This window comes from Melospiza georgiana, chromosome 7, assembly GCF_028018845.1.
Source record: "Melospiza georgiana isolate bMelGeo1 chromosome 7, bMelGeo1.pri, whole genome shotgun sequence".
NCBI lineage: Eukaryota > Metazoa > Chordata > Aves > Passeriformes > Passerellidae > Melospiza > Melospiza georgiana.
In genome coordinates, this window is record NC_080436.1 from 29,872,485 (window position 1) to 29,895,892 (window position 23,408).

At 38.7% G+C, this 23,408-nt stretch overlaps 1 protein-coding gene across 1 annotated transcript in view; it reads left to right on the top strand.

The window, feature by feature from the left end:
* The window catches only part of SLC49A4 (solute carrier family 49 member 4), a 66,238-nt gene extending 43,629 nt beyond the window's left edge, over window positions 1–22,609 (top strand). Inside the window, exons 5-9 of the mRNA XM_058027725.1 lie at window positions 1,288–1,396; window positions 2,013–2,080; window positions 6,936–7,063; window positions 17,367–17,549; window positions 20,661–22,609. Coding sequence (XP_057883708.1) covers window positions 1,288–1,396; window positions 2,013–2,080; window positions 6,936–7,063; window positions 17,367–17,549; window positions 20,661–20,776 — 604 coding nt within the window. The 3' untranslated portion in view covers window positions 20,777–22,609. The remainder of the gene's footprint in view (window positions 1–1,287; window positions 1,397–2,012; window positions 2,081–6,935; window positions 7,064–17,366; window positions 17,550–20,660) is intronic.
* Window positions 22,610–23,408: the final 799 nt, after the last annotated feature.

Genomic DNA, 23,408 nt, shown 5'->3' on the forward strand with positions numbered 1-23,408 from the left:
TGTTAGGAAGACAGTAGCATTCAGAGAAATATAACTAATGTATAGAAGATCTGAAAGTTTGAGTGTTGTTTTTCTTTGCATTGAAAGATAAATCTGACACAAATGGTATTGAAAGCACAGGATATGTTCATGGGATGGGAATGTGTTGTTCAAGAAGAGGATGTGTGAAAAAGAACAGTGCAAAAAGCACTGGCTGCTTGTGTTGTGTGTGGAGCATCTAAGGGAGTAAAACAGCATAAGCTGCAGACTTACAAATGTTTTGGAGTGTAATTGAATCTCTCCCTCCCTCTTGGCTTTTGTAACTGTGTGCTATCAAATTGCCACTGCTTGCCAAGGAACTGGTGCTGATCAGGATCAATTTTATGTAAATTGTTTTGACCAGAGGGAGCCATGTTTCAGGTTACACAGATACCCCATGGGATAACTGACCTTGGAATCACCGTAAAATCTCTTCAGTTTAAAATATCACTGTTTCAGATTCCAAAGTATATTTTCTTTCCCATTTGAGACATTTTTGAGGAAAACTTGGATTTCTCTTAGCAAGGACTTCACATTTGCTTTCAGTTATGGTGAATGGGGGAAATTGTTGGTTAAATTCCTGTTTAGCTCTATACATTGAAGATGATGATACAGCTTTGACTGTTTCACCTTCACTGAATACTAAAGGTTGAATAATTGGGGGGGGGGAAGCAAATATGTTGACTATTTAGAGTAGAGTATTATAGCTGTCTCTTGTTTTTGCCAGTTCAAATTGTCAAAATTTTCCACTCTTGCAACTGTATCTGCCTCATTTCCAGAGCTTTCCTTGTGTTTCACCAAAATAAAGAGAATTAAAACAGGCTTGGGGTTTTTTTGATCTTTTAAGTGCAGTTCAAGAGGGATGAATCTCTGATTTTATTTTTGAAATAAGTTTTTAATCTTTTAAATTAGTGCTTATTATTCCTAACATACATTTAGGCTAAGTAGGTTGCCCATGCCAATGCATGGAAGAATTGCTTGCAGAAATGAGAAACATATGAGCCCAGCATGTTACAAAAATCTTTGAACAGTGTGGAGAGACTGGCTTTTTCTATTATCAGTGCTAAGGTGGTAACATATCAGCCACTAGGAATTCAGTGGCATGGCTGGATTCCTTTCTTGTTTTCCCTGGCTCACTCCTGCTTCAGACCTTTTCTGATTTTTTTGATGGGCAGAATATAGATTCTAGGCTGTGATTTACTCTCCTGGCTAATCTTGGTGCAATTTGTAATATAAGCTGAGGCTAATGGCCACGTTTTATCTTCCCAGCAATTTCCGATTCTTGATGATTGCTTTGGCCTATGCCATACCACTGGGTGTTTTCTCTGGCTGGTCTGGTGTTCTGGATTTGATATTAACACCCATTCATGTAAGCCAGGTAAGTGTCTCCTGACTGATAATCAGCAGCTGTTTTGTAAGTGGCATGTTTTTATTTTGCACTAGCATGCAGTTTTATCAGATTTTTATGTTTAACATGCTGTTAATACGTATGGACCGCTTTACTCCCTGAAATTTTAAACAAAATGAACTGTACCTTTGGCATCCCAAAGTGTCAAAACTCTCCCTGCTGACTCTCCATCAGTGGTGAGTGTTTTCAGAACTGTACATGCCTTTTAACAAAAAGGAAGAAGTAGGTAAAAAATGGGAGTACTGTTGGCTGCTGTGTCTCTAGTGAAAGAAAATAATCTATGCATGGTAGAAAAGATGAAGTGGGGAGAAGATGATTTCTAAGCTTTTGATAGAGTATTATAAAAAAACAGAGGACATTAGTCAGATTCCATAAAGAGAGGTCACATTTAGGGCATAGACTACTTAGTCTTACTTTCTTGTGGTGAATTTATTTCCTTTCCCAGAAAAAGCCTTGCACTTCAGAATATTGTAGAGAGCTCTTGTTAGCAGTTTGGAGCTTGTTTTGAAAGTAACACCATCTTATTTTCTGAGCTTTAACACATTTCTCTATGTTCTGTTTTGTTTTTGTTTTTTTTCCCTGTCAGGTGGATGCAGGCTGGATTGGATTTTGGTCTATAGTTGGAGGTTGTGTTGTTGGCATAGCAATGGCAAGGTAAGAATAATTACAGGTCCTTCTCCATTTCTTCAACTGTGATTGTCATTTAGTTTATCCTCTTAAGAACAGAACTTGTTTTCTCTCTCATCTTTCAGAAACTTGAAATGGAAAATTCCTTTTGGGGTTATAATGTGTTTCTAGTAAAGCAATAATTCATACCATCTTAGTGGTTGCTGGGGATTGAGAACTCCACATGCATATACCTGAATTTGAAAGTCAGATTCTTGTTCCTGACAATGGCTACCTGTATGCTGCTTTTAAAGACAGCTCTGGTGAATTCAGCTGCATGGTATGAGGGGGAAGAACCTCATTGCAGCACATTTGGAAAGCATTGAAGAAATTTTCTGTCTCCTTCCATTAACACTTTTGGGCATATTGTTTCCCAAAGGGATATAGGGAATGTAGCACAGGCAGCCTACCCACAATAACATTTTGTTCCCTCACAGAGAAATTATTCTGGGCCCATTTTGGGCAGGTTGCTGGATTCCTGCATAGCCTAACTATTTTCTGCTGTATCCTATGGGCTACAGTATGGGTGTGTTTGCTTTTTGTAAATCCAGACACAGCTGTCTCTGACCATCATGAAAGCTGATGACACAGGGAATGGAACAGCAAGAATAGGATTGCCCTTCCAAAAGGCTGATGTTTCTCATTCATTGAGGTCCACTTTAGGAAGAGGGATGGTGGGAGGGAGAAAAAGTCTTTTAGGAGGTCCCTGAGCAGTGAGTTTATTATGTGATTAAAACAAATCACATGTTCCCCTCTTGCTTTGGGATATCTGAGCGTTGTCCTGGCTTCTCTGTGTCCACTCTTTAGATTCCATGTGCAGATATCTGCAATTGTTGCATCATCATGGTGCTGTGGATGGAGAGAGTGATCTTTTTAAGACTCTCTATTTTCTTTTTGAAACTCTCTTGTTTTCACTTGCTGTGCTTCATCAGAGTACACAATGCATAAAGAAATGTGAGGTTTCACATCCTGACGTTTTGCAGGCTGCCTAGCAACTGCAACAGGGAGAGGGAAAAACTCCTGACCTAGGGAAAAGAAACAAGTGCTTCTCTCCCATCCACTCCAGATGCAGGCCAAAGGACTTCATCTAGCCAAACAAAGTTCATGCCCTGATTTCCTCTAAAAAGAGTTGCTTTTGATTAGCCAGGCTCAGATACAATGTTCTCTCTGTAAGAGAGTAGATGTTTAAAATCAACTGCTGCAAATGACACAGATGCCATGGGTTGCATGTTGAAGCAAGTAGACTGCCATTTTTCATCATGAGTTAATCTCTAGTATATTTGCAGCATTTCAATAGTAGGGCTTTGAAGCTCACTTTACTGGGAGAGAATCTGCAAACTCTATGTCAACATGCAAATCTCAGTCTTTGTGGTAGATTAATTTATTTAATATGCTGTCTGGGTTTACTTTCAGGAAATGCAGGCAGTCCCTTTAACTGCTTCAAAATTGATTTCAAACCTTGTTGAATACCTGTATTTTGTAGCATTTAGTAAATTTAAGAAATACCAATAGTCTGTCTCCAAATATGTCTTTCTAACTTGGGCGATGCACAGTTCAGATGGGAGGGTTTGCATACAGAAAGGGAGGGAGGAGGTGATTTGTCACTTCTGATGGATGACTCTCCCTCCTAGGCCTATTCAGCATTTATCTGTGTAGAGTTGAATCAATGACGAGTCTGACTGTAATCTGCTGAAAGTTGTAATTAGGAAAATTAAGTAATGATTCTTGTCAAAGCTGACAAGTTGATATATTTCAGTGTCAGAACTGTGATTTGCCAAGCAAGCAGCTCTCTCCCTTAACCACCTCTCAAGAAGCTGTTAGTTTTGGGGTGGATTTTTTTTTCATTTTTTTTTCTTCTGCTGATTTGTTAAAGCAAAATTGGTGCATCTTAGGAATTTGCTCCTTCCATTTTTGTCAATGCAGATTCTGTAATTTAGAATTTTTAACAACCTGAGCCTTGCCCTTGAGCATTAGGTCCTGTACATCACAGTAGGTGTTAAATCATCTGTATTTAAAGTAATGCCCAGTTTGGAAATTTGTTTATCTATCTCGTTTTCAAAATGCTTCAAGTTTCTCTCAGCATTACACATAAATCCTTCTACTCTCCACCCACTGCTGTCCTGATAGCCATGAACTTACATGTTTAGCTAATGTGTTCGATGCATTTTTATCATTGAAAAGCCTGGCCTATTTTGGGCAGCTGGTAGGTGCTGTACCCTTTGCTGGCAGCTTTCAAATGCTACTAGTTTGAAGAAAAGCAGTGTCAAAGAGCAGCATTCCTATAATTGCATGGAAACATAAATCTTTTCTCAGATTTTTAAATTTTTTTTCCCCCCACATTTGCCAAGGATCATAGATATTTCTGAGGTTTTGTCCTCTGCAGCTCAGTTTCAGTTCCTGCTTCTAACCTGCAGTGTAGTCAAAATGCTGAAACTTTATGGCATGGCGATAATTTCCTTAGCAACAGACAGTGTTGTCAGCAGTGCAGGTTTGTGATTTTAACTGTAGGATACAACCTAGGGCTGGATCTGCTGGGAGGCTGGAGACTGTTAGCAGCAGTAGGCTCAGGGGTGTGTGTCTGGCAGAGTATACACCTTCTGTCCTGTTGTGCCTACTTTTTTAGCAGTTGCAGGAAACCCCTTACATGCCAGATGATGTAGAAGGATTTATACAGAACAAAGGTTTGAAATCAGGTACAGAGTCTGAAGATAAATGTAATTTCTCATATTTTTTGATTGAAGCAAGTATTATGAAAAGTAGACTAGATTTACAGTCTTCTTTATTCTCCTGTAACCAGACAAGAAACAGAAGTCCTTCAATTACCAAGTTCAGGTTAGGTTATTATGTCATTTCTTTTCTATTATTTCTATTGCTGGCTGAATCCAATAGCTAAATAAACCTTTACTTTGGGGTACATTTGACCCTTTTGTAGTTCTATGATACCTGAGAGCTCTTTGGAGCATGCTACCCAATCCTTGTGTCAGGAAGAGTGGCACCTGCTTGGTAAAGGAGGTGTTTTCTCCACTTAGCTGTCATGAATGGTTTAGATGCATATCAGCCTCCCATCCCCACATATCCTTGGTGGTGGGATAGAGACCAAGGATCCTTTAGAGATCACCCCAGACCTGTAGTCTGTGAGTGTCCCTCCCAGAAGGCTGATATTTCTCACCTTGTTTCATTAGACAGGACCTACATCACTGCCCTTGCCTGTAAGGACAGTGATATTGTCTGCCAGCCGGCAAAGTGGGAGTCTCTGTGGAATAAGCTGGAAGTTTACACTTTGAGATGCTTCTGCAAAGCTTTTAAAATTGCTGATTTTGACCCTAGTGATCCCAAAGAATAATTAAAGAAACTCACTGGCAAACCAGTGAGGTGATCCTGACTCCTCAATTGGATTGTCAGAAAAAAATTCCACCAGTAGCAGCTGACCTCTGGCTATTGGAGATGAATGCATAAGCCACTTGAACACTGCAGTCATAAACTTCTCAGATTATATGTAGCATTGATCTCCCACTGCTGCTTATTGAATTACTCACTGCTAAATTCAATGTGGAATTCAGGCATGGGGAGAATAAAAATACAAGGAAAGAAGTTGGTTTGGGGGAGCAGAGTGTGTTTGAGTGCATTACTCCTACGTCTCTTACGCTATATTTGGAAGTTCTCAACATTTTGGCAGCATTTCCTGTTTTATCAAGTAAGCTATAAGGTATCTGCTTATAGAGTGATCTTTGTCAGGGTAGATAAGGCAGTCAGCTGGTAGACAGACAAATTTCATCATGGACCAATCTAGGTGGATTATGATGCTATTAACCTAATCAAGGTAGGAACCTGTCAAGGGGGCATAAGATTTGCTTTAGAAATACATACCTAACCTGCCCATCCCAAAAGCACACCTCAGCAGGAGATTATAGAAAATTACTCATGAAGAAATAACATTGCCTTTTCTAATATATCTTTTCCAGTAGTTAGGTTAACATCCCCTTTGAAAAGAGCAGTTGCACTGATAATTATGCCACACGAGCGCTGCTCATTCTGTCTCCTTGAAAGAAAAAGGGAAAGATGAATAAAGCAATTGTACCATCAGGTGGTGTAAATATCATAATTCCCTCTGTATAAGAGCCAGACTGCCCAAGGACTTGTGGGGCTATCCTCCCCCAGTCTGTCAGCAGGGTCTCTGTAGAAGAGGAGCAGCACTGAGCTTGTGGTTTCTGGAACTTTTCAACCCAAACCAGCCACTGGCAGAGTGATCCCCTGTGTAAGGAGCTCCTTCCTTGCTTAAGCCACCACAAACTTCATCACCAATGCATCCAAGGGTTCAGAAGCTGTTCCTTGTCATCTTCAAATAGGAACTCTTTGGACTTTCTTGGAGATTTTCCATTTCCCACAGGAATGAATCTTGACACTTAACTATGTCTTGAATGAAAGGCGGCAGCCTCCTCATATGCTAATGGAGCTCTGTGTCTGCCAAGGGAGACTAGCAAATGCTGACAAAACAGTGATGGAAGTAGTGGTGAGATATTGTGTCCAACAAATGCAGAAGGAAAAAATAACTCTCCTCCAGTGTTTTCATGTGATGCCTTGAGAATTGCTTGAGAATTGTTCTGGTTTGATTGTTACTTTGTGACAGCTAAAAAATCCATGGCTCTTCAGCTTGACAGCTAGAAATATCACCATTCTATAAAAATACCTTTTTTCTATTTCTGAAAATGAGAAATTACTTTTAAATTGTTTTTGTAGTCTCCAAAATGTTTAATGAGGATATACTGAATTAATTGTCAAGCATCACATTTAAATAATATGAAAATCGGTGTTTGTACTGCTCTGATGTGTGTTTTTATTTTAGATTTGCAGATTTTATCAGGGGCATGCTGAAGTTCATACTGCTGCTGCTTTTATCTGGAGCAACATTAGCATCAACCTGGTTCACTCTCACCTGTCTAACTTCTGTCACTCATCTGCCTTTGACCACAGGTATTGACAATTATTTGAATTTCTGTTCTTTATAATTCATATTGCAGGCAAATATTTGCAGTCTTCAATATCTTATAACCTGGTTTGGTATCTTTAGTAATACAGTAGTTTTACTGAGACAAAAAAAAAATGTTTAGAAAGTCTGTTGAAACCTGAAATACCTTCACTGCTTTGAATAATTCAATAAAAAGATTAAAAACTTGAAAAATTCAATAACAGGAGCCCTGAATGCACATTTAAATTTGATTTGGGGACTAAGTCTTTTTCTGCTTTTGGGTCCTTTGGAATAACCGAAGTGAGAAATAAATCAAGAAAAATCAGATGAATGAGAGTAGTGTTGCATATAAGAAACAGTGACATGTCTGGGAATTTAGGGGTTTGATACTTGCATTAGTTATTAGAAACACTTGGTGCATTTCAAACCAAGGTGACCCATGGTGTTTTCAGCCATCTAAATCTGTCCCTGCACAGTGCTGTCCTCTTTTCTTGCACCTGCCTGCAGGTTCAGGGAGCTCTTCCAGCCCAAAATTAACTCAGCCTGTGCCTCAAAAAGACAGAGAAAAAAGCAGTTGGCAGGAGTGGGGGAAAAGCTCAGAGGTCCAGTTGGGCTGCCAGCAAGCTGCACCCTTAGGTGAAAGCTAGCACTGCTTAGTTCTTAAAAATCTGTCCTTCACCTTATTATCTGTGATTCCAAGACCTTCAACAGAGTAGCAAGTTGCAATAAAACCTAAGCCATCAAAGTTCAAAAATATATTTATTTAGTGAAGAATTCTATAAATCCATTTTAAATGAAAGGCCATCTCTGTTACAAGCAATTTATGCATTCTAGGAGAAATGAAAACTTTTTTGGCCTATTTTTAATAAAAGAGTTTGGTGGGGAGAGTAGTATATAGAGTAGTGTTTTACTCAAATTAAGTTTGAGTTTCAGTAAGTGTCCTTGGTGCACTGCAAATGTCACAACTATAAACTAAAGTGGGTACAGCAAATTGAAATACATGATCAATTCAGGAGCAACACCATCTGGATGGATAGGTCAAATTTGTGCTTTATCTTGAAATTTCAATGCTTTCAAAAATTCTGCTTAAATAAAACATAATTTAATCAATAAATAAATCAAATTTCATGATGGCTGTTGTCATACTAAATGACTACACATTTCCATCAAATCTAAAATAAAAGCAATAAAAGCTTTTTTCTCATGCTTGCCTGCTTCATCACTACAAGCCTGCAGTAATGTAAATTTTTACAGTAACTCTATACTCTGAATTGATGCAACAAACCAAACACATAAATGACCCTTCAAGTCTATGCATAAGAATGAAGCAGAAACGTTTCAAGAGGGGAAAGTCATTACGTACGTACTCACCAGTGTTCCAAAACAAAACTGATGGAGCTCTCTCTGATTTTATTTTATTGAGTTTTTTTGTAAAGAATTCAGCATGCAACATAGGTTCTATAAGAATTCTTATTTTTTATAGGTGTAGTTGCGTTGTGCTGGTTTTTTTTGGAAAGGTCATATACTGTCAGGACATAAAAGTAGATAGGGTATTTGAGGTTTGATATATAGTGTCTTAAACTAGCATCCCTTGATTCAAATACAGGGATTGGGTTGTACTTTTCATGCAATTATCATTTCTCTTAAAATGGATGATTCTTTAGATTAAGTTGTAATTATAGATCAGATTTTTCTGTCAGTGCTTTTCTTGCATATGCCACTGTAAATACTGAACCCTTTTCTTTAAAACACCAGCTTGTTTTGAATGGAAGTGCCAGGAATGTGGTGCATTCCTCAAAAAAAAAATAAAATAAAGGCAGTCTGAAGCATCAGAGTCTAATGTGCAGCCAGAAAATAAGATCTCCTTTTTGTTCTGTTTAAATTTCGTAGATATGCAGTGGGGGAAGGTTCTTATCAGGCTTTTCTCATTAAAGTTCTTAAAAAATAGATGTAATGTGCCTGTTCAATTTAGTTCCTTGTACACAGAAAAGCAGTGCTATATCTTTATGAAATATGCTGTTATGGATGAAAACACACAAGCTATTTAAGCTAATTTATAGGACTTCATGCTAGATTATTCCTCAGTGTAATGATGCAACATGATGATGACCTCTGCATTCACAGTAATTGGGAGAAACGGTACATTTGAATTGATTTGGATGAACTTCTTTTTATTCTTCTCCTTTTAATTAAAAGTTTGAGATGTAGAGTGTATTGGAGTACAAATCTAAGAGGTCAGATGCAGGCTGTGGGCTGGCAGTGTGCGCTGGCAGCTTTTGGAAGTGATTAGTGGTAGCTGGTACAGGTGGAAGTCACTCTGCATATCAGTGGGCAAGTGTTGACAGTGGACTGCCAAGTAGTTATTTGCTGTGTGGTTTTTGTAGAGCTTGAAGATGTGCAAAACAAAAGCAGACATCATCGTGGGGTTTTTCCCTCATTCATATTTTTAAAAATTTTTGGTTGATTTTCTTTTTCATCTACAATTCTCTTTTTTTCTCTTTCTTTCCTTTGCTTTTTTTTATTTTTTTCCAGAAAAGGTCCATAAAATACTTTTTATTCCAGAGCCACTTTGCAGGCAGCACTGGACACCTGCTATAAAGCAGGGGTTGTGTTATTCAAGGCAGGTTTTGATGTTGTCAGAAGGTTCTTAGGCTCCTCCACTTCCTCCTGTCCTGTGGCAAAGAGCACAAGTGTTGGGCTTGGCAGTGCTGCAGAGCCAGTGGTGGATCTCAGTCCACACTTTCAGCCTTATTCAAATGCTGAGGCAGAGCAAGCAGGGTTCAAAACTGACATGGAAATCTGTGGGGGTGTACATTTGATCTTCCAAAGAGGTTTTCCCTTCCAAAAAGGGAATGTAGCTCCCATTTTGGGAGGGACTTCCCCCTCCTCTCTTGGCCTGCCTCCAGTGTTGTTCTCTTGAACAAGTCAGGCTTTGCCATCTTCAGCAATACCTGGGAACTGCTGAAATATCCACGTGATCTGAAGGATTGATGGTTCAGTTAAAAGGCAGCTCTCCCACAGGACAGGATGGTCGTTTTGGGGAGGAGACAGGACACCTTAGGGAGCCTTTGTACTGGCCCAGGTGTTGAGGCAGCTTCACCACAGAGATGAGGTCTGGTTAGATGGCATCACCATTGGCTGCTGTATCTCACCTAACAGCTGCTTGATTCATGAATTAAGTTTGCCTCTATAGGCAGACCCTGACAGTGGTTTCCCCAGGTCCAAACCCAATCTTTTCCTTTAGCATGTGAATACTGGGGACATAAGCTCATCTCCCTTTTCTGAAAACCCTCTGCTTGTCTCCCACCTGGGCTCAGAGTAGGCAGTAGGTGGATGTGTTTTTATGGAAACATAAAAAAGATGAGAGAGTTTGGCCAATTAGTCACCCTAAAATAAAAGGAAAAAAATCTCAAAATATTTGTTTGTAAAATACAAACAAACCAAAGTCCTCTTTTAATTGGTGTTCTTTGTGGCAGTTTTAGTAATGTCTGTTTTAAATACTGGGGGAGGGAAGGTATTTGAAAAAATGGTCACAGCAAAATATATTTTCCTCACCTTGTTTGTATAATATCCTTCTAATTCCTTTTAAATAGGCATAACGTCATTTAAAGACATTTCCTACAAAATCTAATTACTTAGAATGGAGACCTTTAATGCAGTTATTAAAAATCAATGACTGCATTTGTGGTTTTAAATTATACTGTTTAGGATTGTTTGTGTTGAGTAATGCCTGCATTGCTTCATATTTGCATAATACACTCCATTTTTTCCTCCTCCCATGGAGGAAGACAAGTTTTGTGTCATTTGCTGACTTCTTAATGTAACTCCAAAAGACTTTATAAAAAATGTAGTCATAGTTGTATATATGAACCATAACAGCCAGTGTGGGGAAAAAAGAAAGTGAGGCAATAATGATACAGTGCCAGCTACTATATCATCTGTCTAAAACACCTCTCATCAGCTAATCACAGCTCTCCAAGAACCTTGATTCTGGAATTGGTTTATATTTTAAGCAAGCCTGAATTTTATTTTAAGAAATTTTAATTTTAATGTGTATTATTTGCATTTCAGTTTCAAAGACAATTTTATGTACACATAGAGCATTAAAATAGTTTTCTCCATTGAATTCTCAGTGCAGCTGCTGATCTGTTTCTCTTTGCCAAGTTCATTGTTAGTTTGCTTTGTACTGAACTTCATTATGTGAATTTATGTACAATGGGATACTTCGACCCAAAATAATCGTGTAAGGCATTGTATCGCCAGTTTCAGTATCTTGCCACTTTGTATTGCTGGTAGGATCTCTGGATACAAATACCAGCATTTTCCAAAAATTGATATGCAACACTAGTTGCTTGCAGCTCAGATTGAATATTTTCAGTGTAGCATATCAAGAATATTCTAATATTTATGAGCACATTCAGCAGAAGTTTGCTTTACAAAATCTTTTCTAGTGCTGCATGGCAGACACTGAATACAGTGGCAACTCCATAAGCTGATGACTGTGTTTAGGTTAAGCAGCCCACACTTTTATTTTCAGGTTCAACAGATTGAACATTGTAAACACATCTGTCTCTGTGTCCTCATCTACAAAGCACAGAAGAGGAAAGGTGTTAATAATATAATACTGATAGGTTTATTATTTCAGTTTAATTTCTTTACTATAAACAAGATGTGCTTGGTAAGTGTAAGGCAGGGGAGCCCAGAGGATAAAACAGTGGCCTGAAAACATAAACCTGCTTAGGGCTTTGGGCAAATCATTACCCCAACTCCTGCTGTGCTTTTCTCACTCATAAGATGGGAATAATGACCCTTGTTTTGCTGACAGCTTCTTTAACTTCACAAATCGAAGAGTGCTTAAAGAAGAACTAATTTAGGGGGTTATTTTCTTTTAAGAAACAGTGTTTGGTAGTATACAGTGCTTGAAATTTGGGAGGAACATTTCAGAGATGAGTATCTCTGAATCTGGGCACTTTAAATATCCATCAATTGCAAACCTCAAATACTGTGTAATTTCCAGCCCTCTCCTCTTTCATTTCTTGAGGCTTACTCAGTAATTTTTTTACTTCTTGGTTCTCCAAACTGAATGCTCTGCTTTCACAGCAAGTTCCACTTGCTTTTCTCATGAGAAGAATGTAGAACAAATCAAATTTGATCAGATTTTTGGTTACTTTCAAAACTATATCATGAGATAGCAATTTGATCAGTGTGTGCTGGAATGGAAATGCAGGCAATGAAACATTTTGATGTTATAAATGTGCACTACAGAGACATCTTTCTTCTATTGTGTTTTTTCATTCCCATAAGTGAATTACAGTAAAATTTACTGTCTTACCTTAAGGGAGTCACATTTCTCATGGAAAAATTAAGGATTACTTCTGCAATGACTTTTCTTACCATAGCCAGTAGCAAGAGTTAGATTATAGGGAGGTTTCATTCTACTTTAATGGACTTTAGAATTTGGCAGGAACTAACTTGAATTGTTCAAATTGGTCATGGGGATACTGAAGCACTGAAGTCAACAAAGGCTGCATCCACATGTGGCATTATCCTTTCACTTTGATGTTTGCAATACAGTTATAATGGGCACTGACAAAGTGCCCTAGATCTCCACAGGTTTTGCTGTGAATTGTGTGCTGCTTCCAAGAGAATATATTCCATTGTATTTACTCTCCTGTTTATCTCTAGAAAATTTGTGTGAGTTTTGGCTGAGTGTGTCTCAAAAGAGAACTGTTAGAAAATGCACAGAGTTCAAGAGATTCTGGCAGAGGACTTTGGAAGGAGATGCTTTACCTCTTGCTTGCACTTGATACAGAATTTCCTGTGTAAATTTATGTGAAAACTGTTTTTTTTTAAGAAATGGTAATATTTCATATTCTTTGTTAAAAATCAGCCAAGATACATGTGCTAATGGTTGACAAGAACTGGTCACATCAGTTGAGGTCCTTCCATCAGTTTCATTTGGGTTTGGATCAGGCTCTGTAGTTGTACATTTAGTGATGGTATAATTTAAGAGTAAATTGCTAAACATGTTGCAGAATGTCCTGGAAAATTCTGGGAAATTGTTTGTATGTCAGAGATAGTTGAGTCTCCTTCTGCTGCATTGCAAGCTCATCTGAGGACACCAAGTGAAGGCTGTCACTTGAATCACTTCCCTGTTTGAATTCCTAACTTCCCCCCCAATATTTTTTTAATTGGTAGAAAGTTTTTGCCACAGCTTGTGGCTGGGAGAAGAGAAAGTCTTTTTCTGGGATGTGGGCATGTATTTGCCATCCAGTAGCTCAAGGCCTGTAGGAGATAAGCCAGTCAGGAACCTTCCTTCTTGCCACTTTTCTCCTCTTTCTGCTAAGCCACTGTATCACCATCAGTCCCAAGTCATCTAACTGGCATCATCTGTAGTGCTATTATCAAGACACATTTTATTCCTTGCTCCCTTCCTGGCCAGCAGGATGAGTGCTGAGGGAATAGCAAGGGTTACCTCACACCTCAAGCATGAGCATGACATGATGAAATGTGGCTTGAGCCTCCTGCTGCAGCAGCTCCTGCCAGCTCTCTGAAACAGCTATGCTGTGGATGGGTTTTTTGTCTTTGCTGATCTTTTTGCAGTGGTCAGCCTGAGAAATAGCTGCTTAATGCACTCAAACATCTTTTAAACTATTTCAATTAATGTAATGTTTTAAGAAACCTAGCCCAGTTCCATTGTTGATGTCCATAGCTGCCATTGTCTTGGATACACAACTTTGCACATAACTTCATAGGCAATTAATTGATTCCTTTTCCTAACAAAAAGTGATTTTTTTAAATAGTAATAATATGACACACTTCTCCAGTGTGTGCCTATCCAAGTTACTTGTTATTCTTTAGGACATAATGTTAGCTTCTTGGTGAATCATCTCTTTCTTTTTTTTCTTTTGTCAGTGCTTTCAGATCCTTATATTCATTTCCAAGGACTGTCATTAAGATTGTCTTAATTGAAAGAACATTTGCTGTAACTTGAGCAGCTGTTCCTCTGCAGTATGAAATCGTGGTAATTGTTTGTGTTTGTTCAGCACAAGGTCTCTGTGATGGAAAGCAAATGGTCCCTGTTAATAGGTGGTATCTTCCTGCTGTCCTGTCATCCACGAGCTGGAATATGAGATACACTCTTTAGTGTGTGAAATAAAAAAAAAAAACCACTTCTGAACTCTGATTTTACTTGTTTCTGGGGCTTACTTTTCTAGAAGTATCTTATCTTCGAGTTCCTGTCAACAACCAGTTGGATTTGTGACTCAGTTGCTAAATTACTGCAATAAGCTTATTTGTATAGCACTCAGGATAACCCTGGCTGATTTACAGAGGCATGAGATAAAAAGCAGTTTCCCATCACTACAATACGTACCATTTAAAGAAGGCTTTCAGATGTGCACATCTTCCTCGTTTTCAGAGCTTCTTTTTGTGGTTTCCCAGTTAAAAGCTATCATTTCCATTAGATGTTAGAACTTAAATTGGCATCTACTGGATGCTGTATTCTGTCTGTCCTTTTGCTGTGACATTTCTCCTTGTTAATTCCAGAGATGGGTGTTACCTGTACCTCTGCACAGACCTTGCTTTATCAGTACCAGCTGTGGTCTCAGCTGAGGTGCCGCTGTTGGTATTCAGCTGGCAGTTCTTGGTGTGCGCACACAAGGCAGGCAATCCCTTGGGGCAGCCAAAGGGTGAGGCCAAGGCTGGGTTGCTCCTCTCAGTGTGGAAGTGTGAGATGTGTGCCAGTGGGTGTGTTCCTGTGAGTGTCCTGACAAGAAATTTGAGGGTGTTGTGTCTAAGGTGCAGAGTTACTGCCCTTGTTCACTTGTGGTCTGATCATCTTAATACCTTGCAGTGCATGGCGAGCAATGATGTAATTCAACTGGCATATTTTAAACTAGCAAATCTAGTTTGAAGACTTATTCTCATTTTATGGAAACCTTGGCACCTACTGCATTAAGCAAAATCTGGAGTCTTTAAATGGCTGCTAATTTTTGCTTTCATCTCAGTGACTCTATGTTTCTGGAAATTATATGTCTAGACATTGTCTCTGTTTAGAGGTATGAGTTCCCTTTTCCTGGCTGTTGCTCCTTCTGGAAGATGTTTCAGCCCTCTTGCAGAGGTGTTTCTTCTGACAGTCTGTTCACTGCTCCACTTTCAGTGGTGCTGTTGTGGCTTTCAGCAGCTTCTCAGCTATTTCCACTGTTTGAGTTTCTGATACAGAATTACAGCTGGGTGCCACCTTCCCTCCTTTGAGGGAGGTTCTGAAAACGTTCTTCTCTAGAAGTTACAAGTCTATCTATAGATATCTTTAACTGAGTGTAGTAATGAGGGGCAAATATTCATTTGTCTTAAGAGATTCTTCTATTTCATTTATGTGTTGGTCTCTCAAGCCAATACAAAAATTTCAAACCGCTGAGTGTGATTGGATATTCTGGCTGCACCCGACAGCAGTTAGAGAGATTTAGAGCAATATGCAGCAGTGTTTGAGGTGAATGGGAGTTCAAAGAGTGGCTCATGAAACTTTAAATACTGGTGAGGACTTGCAGCAAAAATCTATGGATCTTATAACTAGGGAATCAGGTCTTCAGTGTTAGCTAGAGGAGGGCATTAGGAAGAAAATCGTAATGCTGTGTGGGGTTTTTTCTTTCCTCTGATGACTCCTGGACATATCTTGCATCAATTTCTTTGATTTATTCTGCATTTTATGACAGGAGAATTCAAGAGTAGGAAAAGCTACCATGGTTTTTTTGAGGGAGTTAGTTTTGTTTGGTTTTGCACGTGTTTGTTTGTTTTTCTTACAGCTCAGAGTACTGTGGTATGTTCAAAGAAGTAGGGCCACCTCTCCCTCCTTTTTCCTGTCTCAGCAAGTCCTCTGTTGAAAAGGAAATGTCCTTGTGCCTTGGAAGCAAACCACATGAAATAGAGGATGTAATAAATAGCCCTTTCTGCTTCTTAATCCCTTTATTTCTTTTCCATGATTTTTTATATTTTATAAAGCTGTTTTTTAATTTTTTTAAGCTGAACATTTCCTGCTTCCTAACAGTTTCTCAGTTGAAAGCTTGAGCAGTGCTTAACAAAAGATGAAGTAGAGCTGTTTCTGTTCTCCCTTTTCTAAGACAAACGAGTGTAAATTAAACTGAAATATCTACACACATATATATATTTATATGAAAAAAAATTCTAAGGATTTTGTACCATAGAATCTTTTCACTGCAGCAAAGACACTATAAATAATTCACCTCTGACATCACAACACTTTTGTATTTGAAATACTTTTCTTTAGCTTTTCTTAGTATTTTGGTAGGAGCCTCACAAATTATTCCAGAGTTTTCTGGTTATTTAAAGCCTTCTGATAATTTCCTTTTTCTTTTTACTTGGTCAGTAACCTCAGGTTATTGAGGTTGCAAGTCAGGAAATCTCCTGTGTCCAAGACAGCACTAAGAAAAAACTTACTTATATTTCTAAATAGATACTAAATTTTTGTGAAGTTTTGTGGTTTGCTTTTTGTTTTTTTTAGTCCAGGAATAGCTATAATAAGTTTATTAAAGGATAATATAATTATATTAAGCTTTTGTATTAAGTACTGTGAAGTATTTGGCAGAAATTGTAGAACAAAATAGCTGAGGTTGCTGAAGAAATGTCACATTTTTCTGTTGGTTTTTCCAAGAAAAACAATTTGGTGTACAGCAGCAAATAATCTGCATTATCAAATGTGTCCCGTTCCTGTCAGGAGCTGGGTGCCCTTCATTTCCTTTTGAAGCCAGAAGGGATTCAACATGTTGCAGCTCAGGCTGTGCTGAATACTAATGTCTTGATAGCTGGTGGATCATTAGTATTTATTTGTAAAATGGAAGCAAAATTAGTTTTGACCTTTAGAGCTAAGTCAAAAGGTTAATCCATGTCCATTTCCAATTTGGTGCATTAATTGCTCCCTGTCCTAATTGTGTGTAGGACAATATTTTCTGTTTGTTTCAGAGGTAAATTAAACTGTAGGTGATGCCTTGCATTCATAATTTTGTTGTTTGTTTTACTTACAAGTGAAGTCCAAATCACTGAATGTATCTTCATGGATTCTGTTTGAATAAATAGATAAATAAATCAATCACTATTTCTGATTTTTTTTCCACAAATCAATGCATGCATTCTTCCTAAGGCTTGTGGGATGTGATGTTCTTTTTGATACACAGAGGGTAAAAATAAGATTATACATTTTTTGGTTATTCAAATATTAGTATTCTTGGCAGCTCTGAATAGGAGGGGAACACACCAGCATGAAATTAATAACTGTTTTTGTTTCTGTCATAGCTACACTGTACACATCCTGCATTTTGCTGGGCATATTCCTCAACAGCAGCGTACCAATATTCTTTGAGCTCTTTGTGGAGACAGTCTACCCTGTTCCAGAAGGAATAAGCTGTGGAGTTGTCACCTTTTTGAGTAATGTGTTCATGGGAGTGCTTTTGTTTTTCCTCACATTCTACCATACAGGTAAGAAATATAAGACACTTGAAAAATTTAATACTCCTTAAGGACATACCTTTGTCAGTAAAAGGAAGGATTTGCACGTACAATTTCTGTTAATAACCAAATGTTTGAATCCAAGCAAGGGCAGCAAGGAAGGAGAATATTAATAATCCTTTTCTATATGCATGCTTACAAAAATGAAATTTCTTAGATGCAGGATAATTCTGCCTGAATCTGCTGTAGCCAGAAACCACCAAGGTGCGCACTGTCATCACATTTTATAAAGGCCTGGATAATGTGACCAATGTAATTAATTAATAATGTTTGTACCTGTGGGTGGTGAGAACCACAGTAAAGCTCACCCAACCTCCTGCTCTTGGGTAGAGCAGAAATACCCCATTTAATGCCAGCTTTGTTCAGAGGATGAGGTCCCACTGCCCAAGGACAGAACAGACATTCCTTTGGGAAATCCCATGGCCTATTCCAGCTCAACAGGATTTCACTCCAGGTTTTCATCAATTCATTCAGACTTCCTCATCTCTCAAGTATTATTTGCTTCCTCCTAACTCATAATCATAACTTAAAACTTGCTGTTTAGTAGACTATAATACATATTATTACTCCAGGCTGTAAAATAAGAGCCCAGCTTGCTTTCAAAGGGAAGTCTTTATTAAAGGTTTTCAAAGACGCAGATTTCTTTTCTTTGTATTTTGTCATTATGGTAAATATTTGCTTCATGGTGTAATATTTGTAAACCATTAGAAAATGTGAGCTTTTATGTATTATTACTTCTTAAGATGTTGTATTTTATAACTAAGAGGAGAGTGACAAATTTCAGATTGAATTCTGCTATAAATTATCAAGGTTTCAACCTGGGGCAAATTTTCAGCATGGTTTGTCTTTCTGCCAGGAAATTGCAAGCAGGATGACAACCTTGTTCCAAATTGTGGTCTGTGAACACAAATGGAGAGAAATTATTTAATTTTTTAATACTGATGCTGAACTGTATCATTGTAAAATCTGAATGCCATCTGGACTAGCCTTGGGTGGTGTGAGAGCTGATCTTCACATTTTAATGTATACTTTTGATATTAACTGATGTGAACTCTGTTCACACATACTGTTGTTTCTGACATCTGTACCTGAGCTGGAAAGATGACACAGAATGTTCAGAGAATTTTTTCAGTGTTTGGCATTACATAATAAATGAGGATGGGGATATGGTGTCTCACTTCTGATGAAAAAATTACAATAGAGTGGATTCATTCCCCCGTAAATAGAGTATTTGGGAGCATTTTTTGTCTCTCATATTTCTTTCCCTATGAGATACCAGTTAATGCAGGTTAGGATAAACCTGAAATTGGTGTACCCATAAACTTAAAATATTTTCCATATTTCTTCAAAAGGAAATAAAATAAAGTGATTTGTGCTTAGGAAAATCCATTCTTTGATAGAAAGTATGAGAGAGTGTGTGGTCACTGGGGGAATCAGCGCCAGGGGTGCTATTGGCTCCTCTGATTAAAAAAATCCGTTAGAGGGTAGATAATGATCTTAATCATTTGCTTTCATTTGATTCAAATACATCCTGTAATGGCATTTAAGAAGCTTACAGATAAACCAGAACTCAGTCAAATTCATCTTGTTCCCTTGGTCTTTCCTTTTAGCCAAATAATCTTTCAGTAATTTTCATTCCAATTTCTCTTTTTCTCCTTGTACTGATATTGCAAATGCTGTGAAGGACCCAAGCCCTGGAAGCTTTCCAGTGCACTGAAGATTTTGGTTCAGCTAGCAGAGTGGGGATGTAAACCTTCCTGAAGCTCAGCCTTGCTGCTAGTGCTGGGCCCCAAAGCTGCAGCCTCTGGATGAGGTTTCCTTTGCCTTTCTGCAGGGATTTCCAAGGGAAAAACAAAAGGAAAATGACCTTTGGCTTCACATGATTGATTGCCCTGCATTGCCAGGGCTGGCACAAATTCTAGATCAAAAAAGACATGAAGTATTCCCAAGTTAAACTTCATCTTTTAGGATATTTGAGGTAAAACCTGTTTAATTCAATTAAGGAGGAATGTTGTAAGGAAAATAATAGCAAAGCATTTGCCTGTTGACTTCTGGCATCACATAAGTCTTCTCCAAGCCTAGGAAATTTTTACTATGGTTTTAATAATAATACTGCCTAAACAAATCCATAAGGGTTTTTGGTGGATCAGGGAGAATGTTGTTGAAAGTTACTGTTTTGGAAGGTTGATTTTTCAGGCTTTCTGACTGTTGTCCTTTGCCTTGTTTAAAATAAATCATGCTTTTTCTTTCAGCAATATAAATTGCAGATTTAAGAAAGTAGCAGTGATGAAGCCTTGATTTGATTAATGCATATTTGATTAACTCTCCTGGAGGGAGAGTTTAGATTCTGTAAAATAATAATAAGAGAAAAAATAATAATAGTAATAATAATAATGGAAAATTTGAAAAAAATGAATTAAACACTATCTGGCGAAATGAATGTTTCTTTAGTAAATTGACACATGTAGAAAAAAAGAATTTGTTGTATTTGTTTGAAGAAAATGTGACTCAAACTGCTAATTATTAGTCAAATATCAGATGATAGAATTTCTTGAGTACAGAGCACAGACTTTTAAGGACAGTACATTACGTCAAACAGCTGAAAGGGCCTATTTTTTGCAATGACTTTTAAATTGAATTGATCCCATTATGCACAAGTTTCTTCTGAGGAATTGGTTTTCCCTTCTTATACAATGTAGCAGGTTTGATTCAAAATCAAACCCAGTTTCTTCTATGCTTTTAATTTTAGTTCTCAATCCATAGAAATCAGGGGACTAATGAGCAGAGTCTTTGGAAGTGGTTTATTCTCCATTAGCAATGATAGATTTTTTTTTTTTTCCCCTGTTCCCTTCATTGGGAGGCTGAATAAGGAGGATTTCCATTAGCTGGAGGCATTGGCTATAAATATCTATAACTTGAGGCTCACAGACCAAGTTAACCATGGATCAATCAATTGGGAGCCGTCAGGATTTTGTCAGCACACAGCGATTTCCTTCAAACCTGCCATCAGTCCAAGTTTTGGTCGCTTTAAACCCAGAACATGTTTGATAACTGAGGCTGGGTCTCTGTTCTGCTTTGCAGAGTTCTCCTGGTTCAACTGGTGCCTGCCAGGGTCGTGTCTGCTCAGCCTGCTCCTCATCCTGTGCTTCCGCGAGTCCTACGACAGACTCTATCTCGACGTCGTCGTCTCCGTGTGATCACCCCGCACTGGTGAGGGCTTGGAAGAGACTGGAAGTCGGCTTTGCAGTCTGCACAACTGCCTGGATTTGCACAGCTGAACAGCAGAAAAACAAAGAAATTTCAAGACTTAATCGTGGCTTTATTTAGAGAGGGTGAGGGATGGGTCGTTCTTATGTTCAGGACCATCTTGATTTGCCATAAATGTGGAACTGGAGTGGTGATGGAGACACCAAAATGCACAAAGAGAATCTCTCTGCTGTCCAGGTCCCTGTGCAGGGCTGGGGCTCTCTGTTGGAGAGGCTGTTGATGTAGCAGTGAGGTGTATGTTGTGTGTGTGTGCCTGTGTGCTTACTCACGGTTATACACACCAGGGTACCAGTAATCTTCAGAGTCTTCTATCAGAATGAAAATAGGGAATAATCTTAACAAAAGGAAAAAAAAATAAGAAAGAAAACAAAAATCGTTTCAAGATCTCTTTAAAATCACTAGTCATTTATATTTTGAATGCTCATTAAACATTTAAGCTAAAATGATTTGGTGCTTGTACACTACATTTACGTTCTAATAAAGTGGGTTCTGATATAAGACACTGGTACCAGGGTTTTTAGCCATACTAAATACCCCAAATAATCGTTGCAGTTTTATTAGAGGTGTGTGTTACCACCCTGGAGCACAAGTAAACAATAGCTTTAGCTGCCACTGAATCCCAACCTGCACCCACAGTCATCTCTGAAATGCCACCCTGGTTCCTGAATATGGAGCATCTGTGGTGTACTGGAGTGTCACTCTAGGTAAATGTTGCTGTTCTAAAGGCCACCACTGTGTCACCTTTCCATCCTCCATCTCCAGTACTGCCTTTTTTACTGTTTGTGCCACTGAATACTGTGGGTGTGGATGTCTGAATCCTGCTAGCTCTCTCCTGATACTCTAAGGTGTGTGTGGTTTTTAGGATTAGTTTATGACTGAGGGTGCCTAAACAATATTGCTTGTAACCCAAGTCTGGAGAAATCACTGTTTCCTAAAAAAACCTTTCTAGTTGAGGAGGTGCATTGATGGCGAAATGACAATGAGTTTGACAATGAGTAACTCACGAGTTCTGGCATAATATGGGAAATTATTGCCAGCTCTTTTTATCAGTACTAATCTGTGGTCGTTCCGGCCCTTACTTGAACATAAATATTAAAGACACTTTGAATAGTTTTTTAACTCAATTTTTAAACCTGCTAATGATTTCTTAATTATATTCTTAGATTTCAGTTCAGCATCATTTAAAATATTTCTGTATGTGTGTGTGTGTGTTCTGTGCTTTGTGTTATGGGGATGTGTTTGTGTGTATGGGGGCGTGCATATTTATATCAATGTATACACAAATAAAACTTATATATATAAGAGATACATATATATATATATATATATATATATAAGTTGTGCAAGGGTATGTGTTTGCCTAGATTTACTGCAGGTGATCCTGCCTGGGGAGGGTGATGTGCCCTTGTTTGCATCCAAGCCAGTCACTGCCGTGAGTGGGAAGCCTTGTGCACGGTCTGCGACAGGGATTCTTTTCAGGGAATGATTTCCTGTCCTGGCAGTTCTGTGGCAGGGGGTGGGTGCATGTGTTGGAGGAGGCTCTGCATCTCCAGAAGTTGAATCAAGCACCCTCTGCTCCTGTGTGGGGCTCTTCTTTGCCCCTGGGGCAACACCAACACGGTAAGCTCACGCAAATAAACCCAGAGCTACCTTTCAGACGTGGATCTGTTCCTTCTGCCTGCTCTCCTTTTGTAGAGAGAATACACCTCTGAGACTTAACTCAGGAGTGTATCTGTGCAGTAAAATAAAACAAGCTGTTCCCTGCTTTTATGTTTTCAGAGCCATTGATGTCCTTACTGTAGTACTGAAAATGGATTTAGCTCATTGCTTGTATCAGTTCTGAATAGTCTTTCCTGTCTTGAAGCAGGTTCTTTGTGGTAGTGGAGCTAACCTGCATAGGGAATATGAAATCAGTCCAACCAGCACATTCAGATCCACTGGCATCATCCCTTACTTTTCAGATGAGTGGTGTTAACTGTCCAGCTTCTTTTTACTATGTTTTAGTGCCTGGATTAGTTTCAGTATCCAGTAGCTGCTGCTACCTATTGTCTGTGAAACCAGGGATCGTTTGCCAAGAGTCTGGAGTTGCATTGTCATGGCAGAACTGCAAGCTGGGATGGCTCTCCAGAGCTCTGTTTCTGCAATTTACTGTAGCTATATAAAGATTAAAATTGCTGTCCTGAGTGACAGAGATTTCTAACCCTTTCACTGTCCCGACTGTTTTAAGATGGAGAAGCATTTTACACAATGCTTAGACTATAACCAATTCTTCCTCTGTTCCAGAAGGCATCAGACAATTTAAAATATTTGTCAGTGCTTCCAGGTGCAGGCTCTCTGTAGTCAGGGGGACAAGTGAACCTCTTGTTTTAAACCCTGTTGATTGTTTTTCTGAGTCAGAGTGAATGGCTCACTGTGGCTCTGATGTTTGGTGGCTGTTTCTCTGTGTGGTGAGTTGACTGTGGGTGGACACCACGTGCCCAGCAAAGCCACTCTGTCATTGCCCTCCCCAGCTGGGCAGGGGAGAGAAAATACAATGGAAAGCTCCTGAGTTGAGGTAAGAAC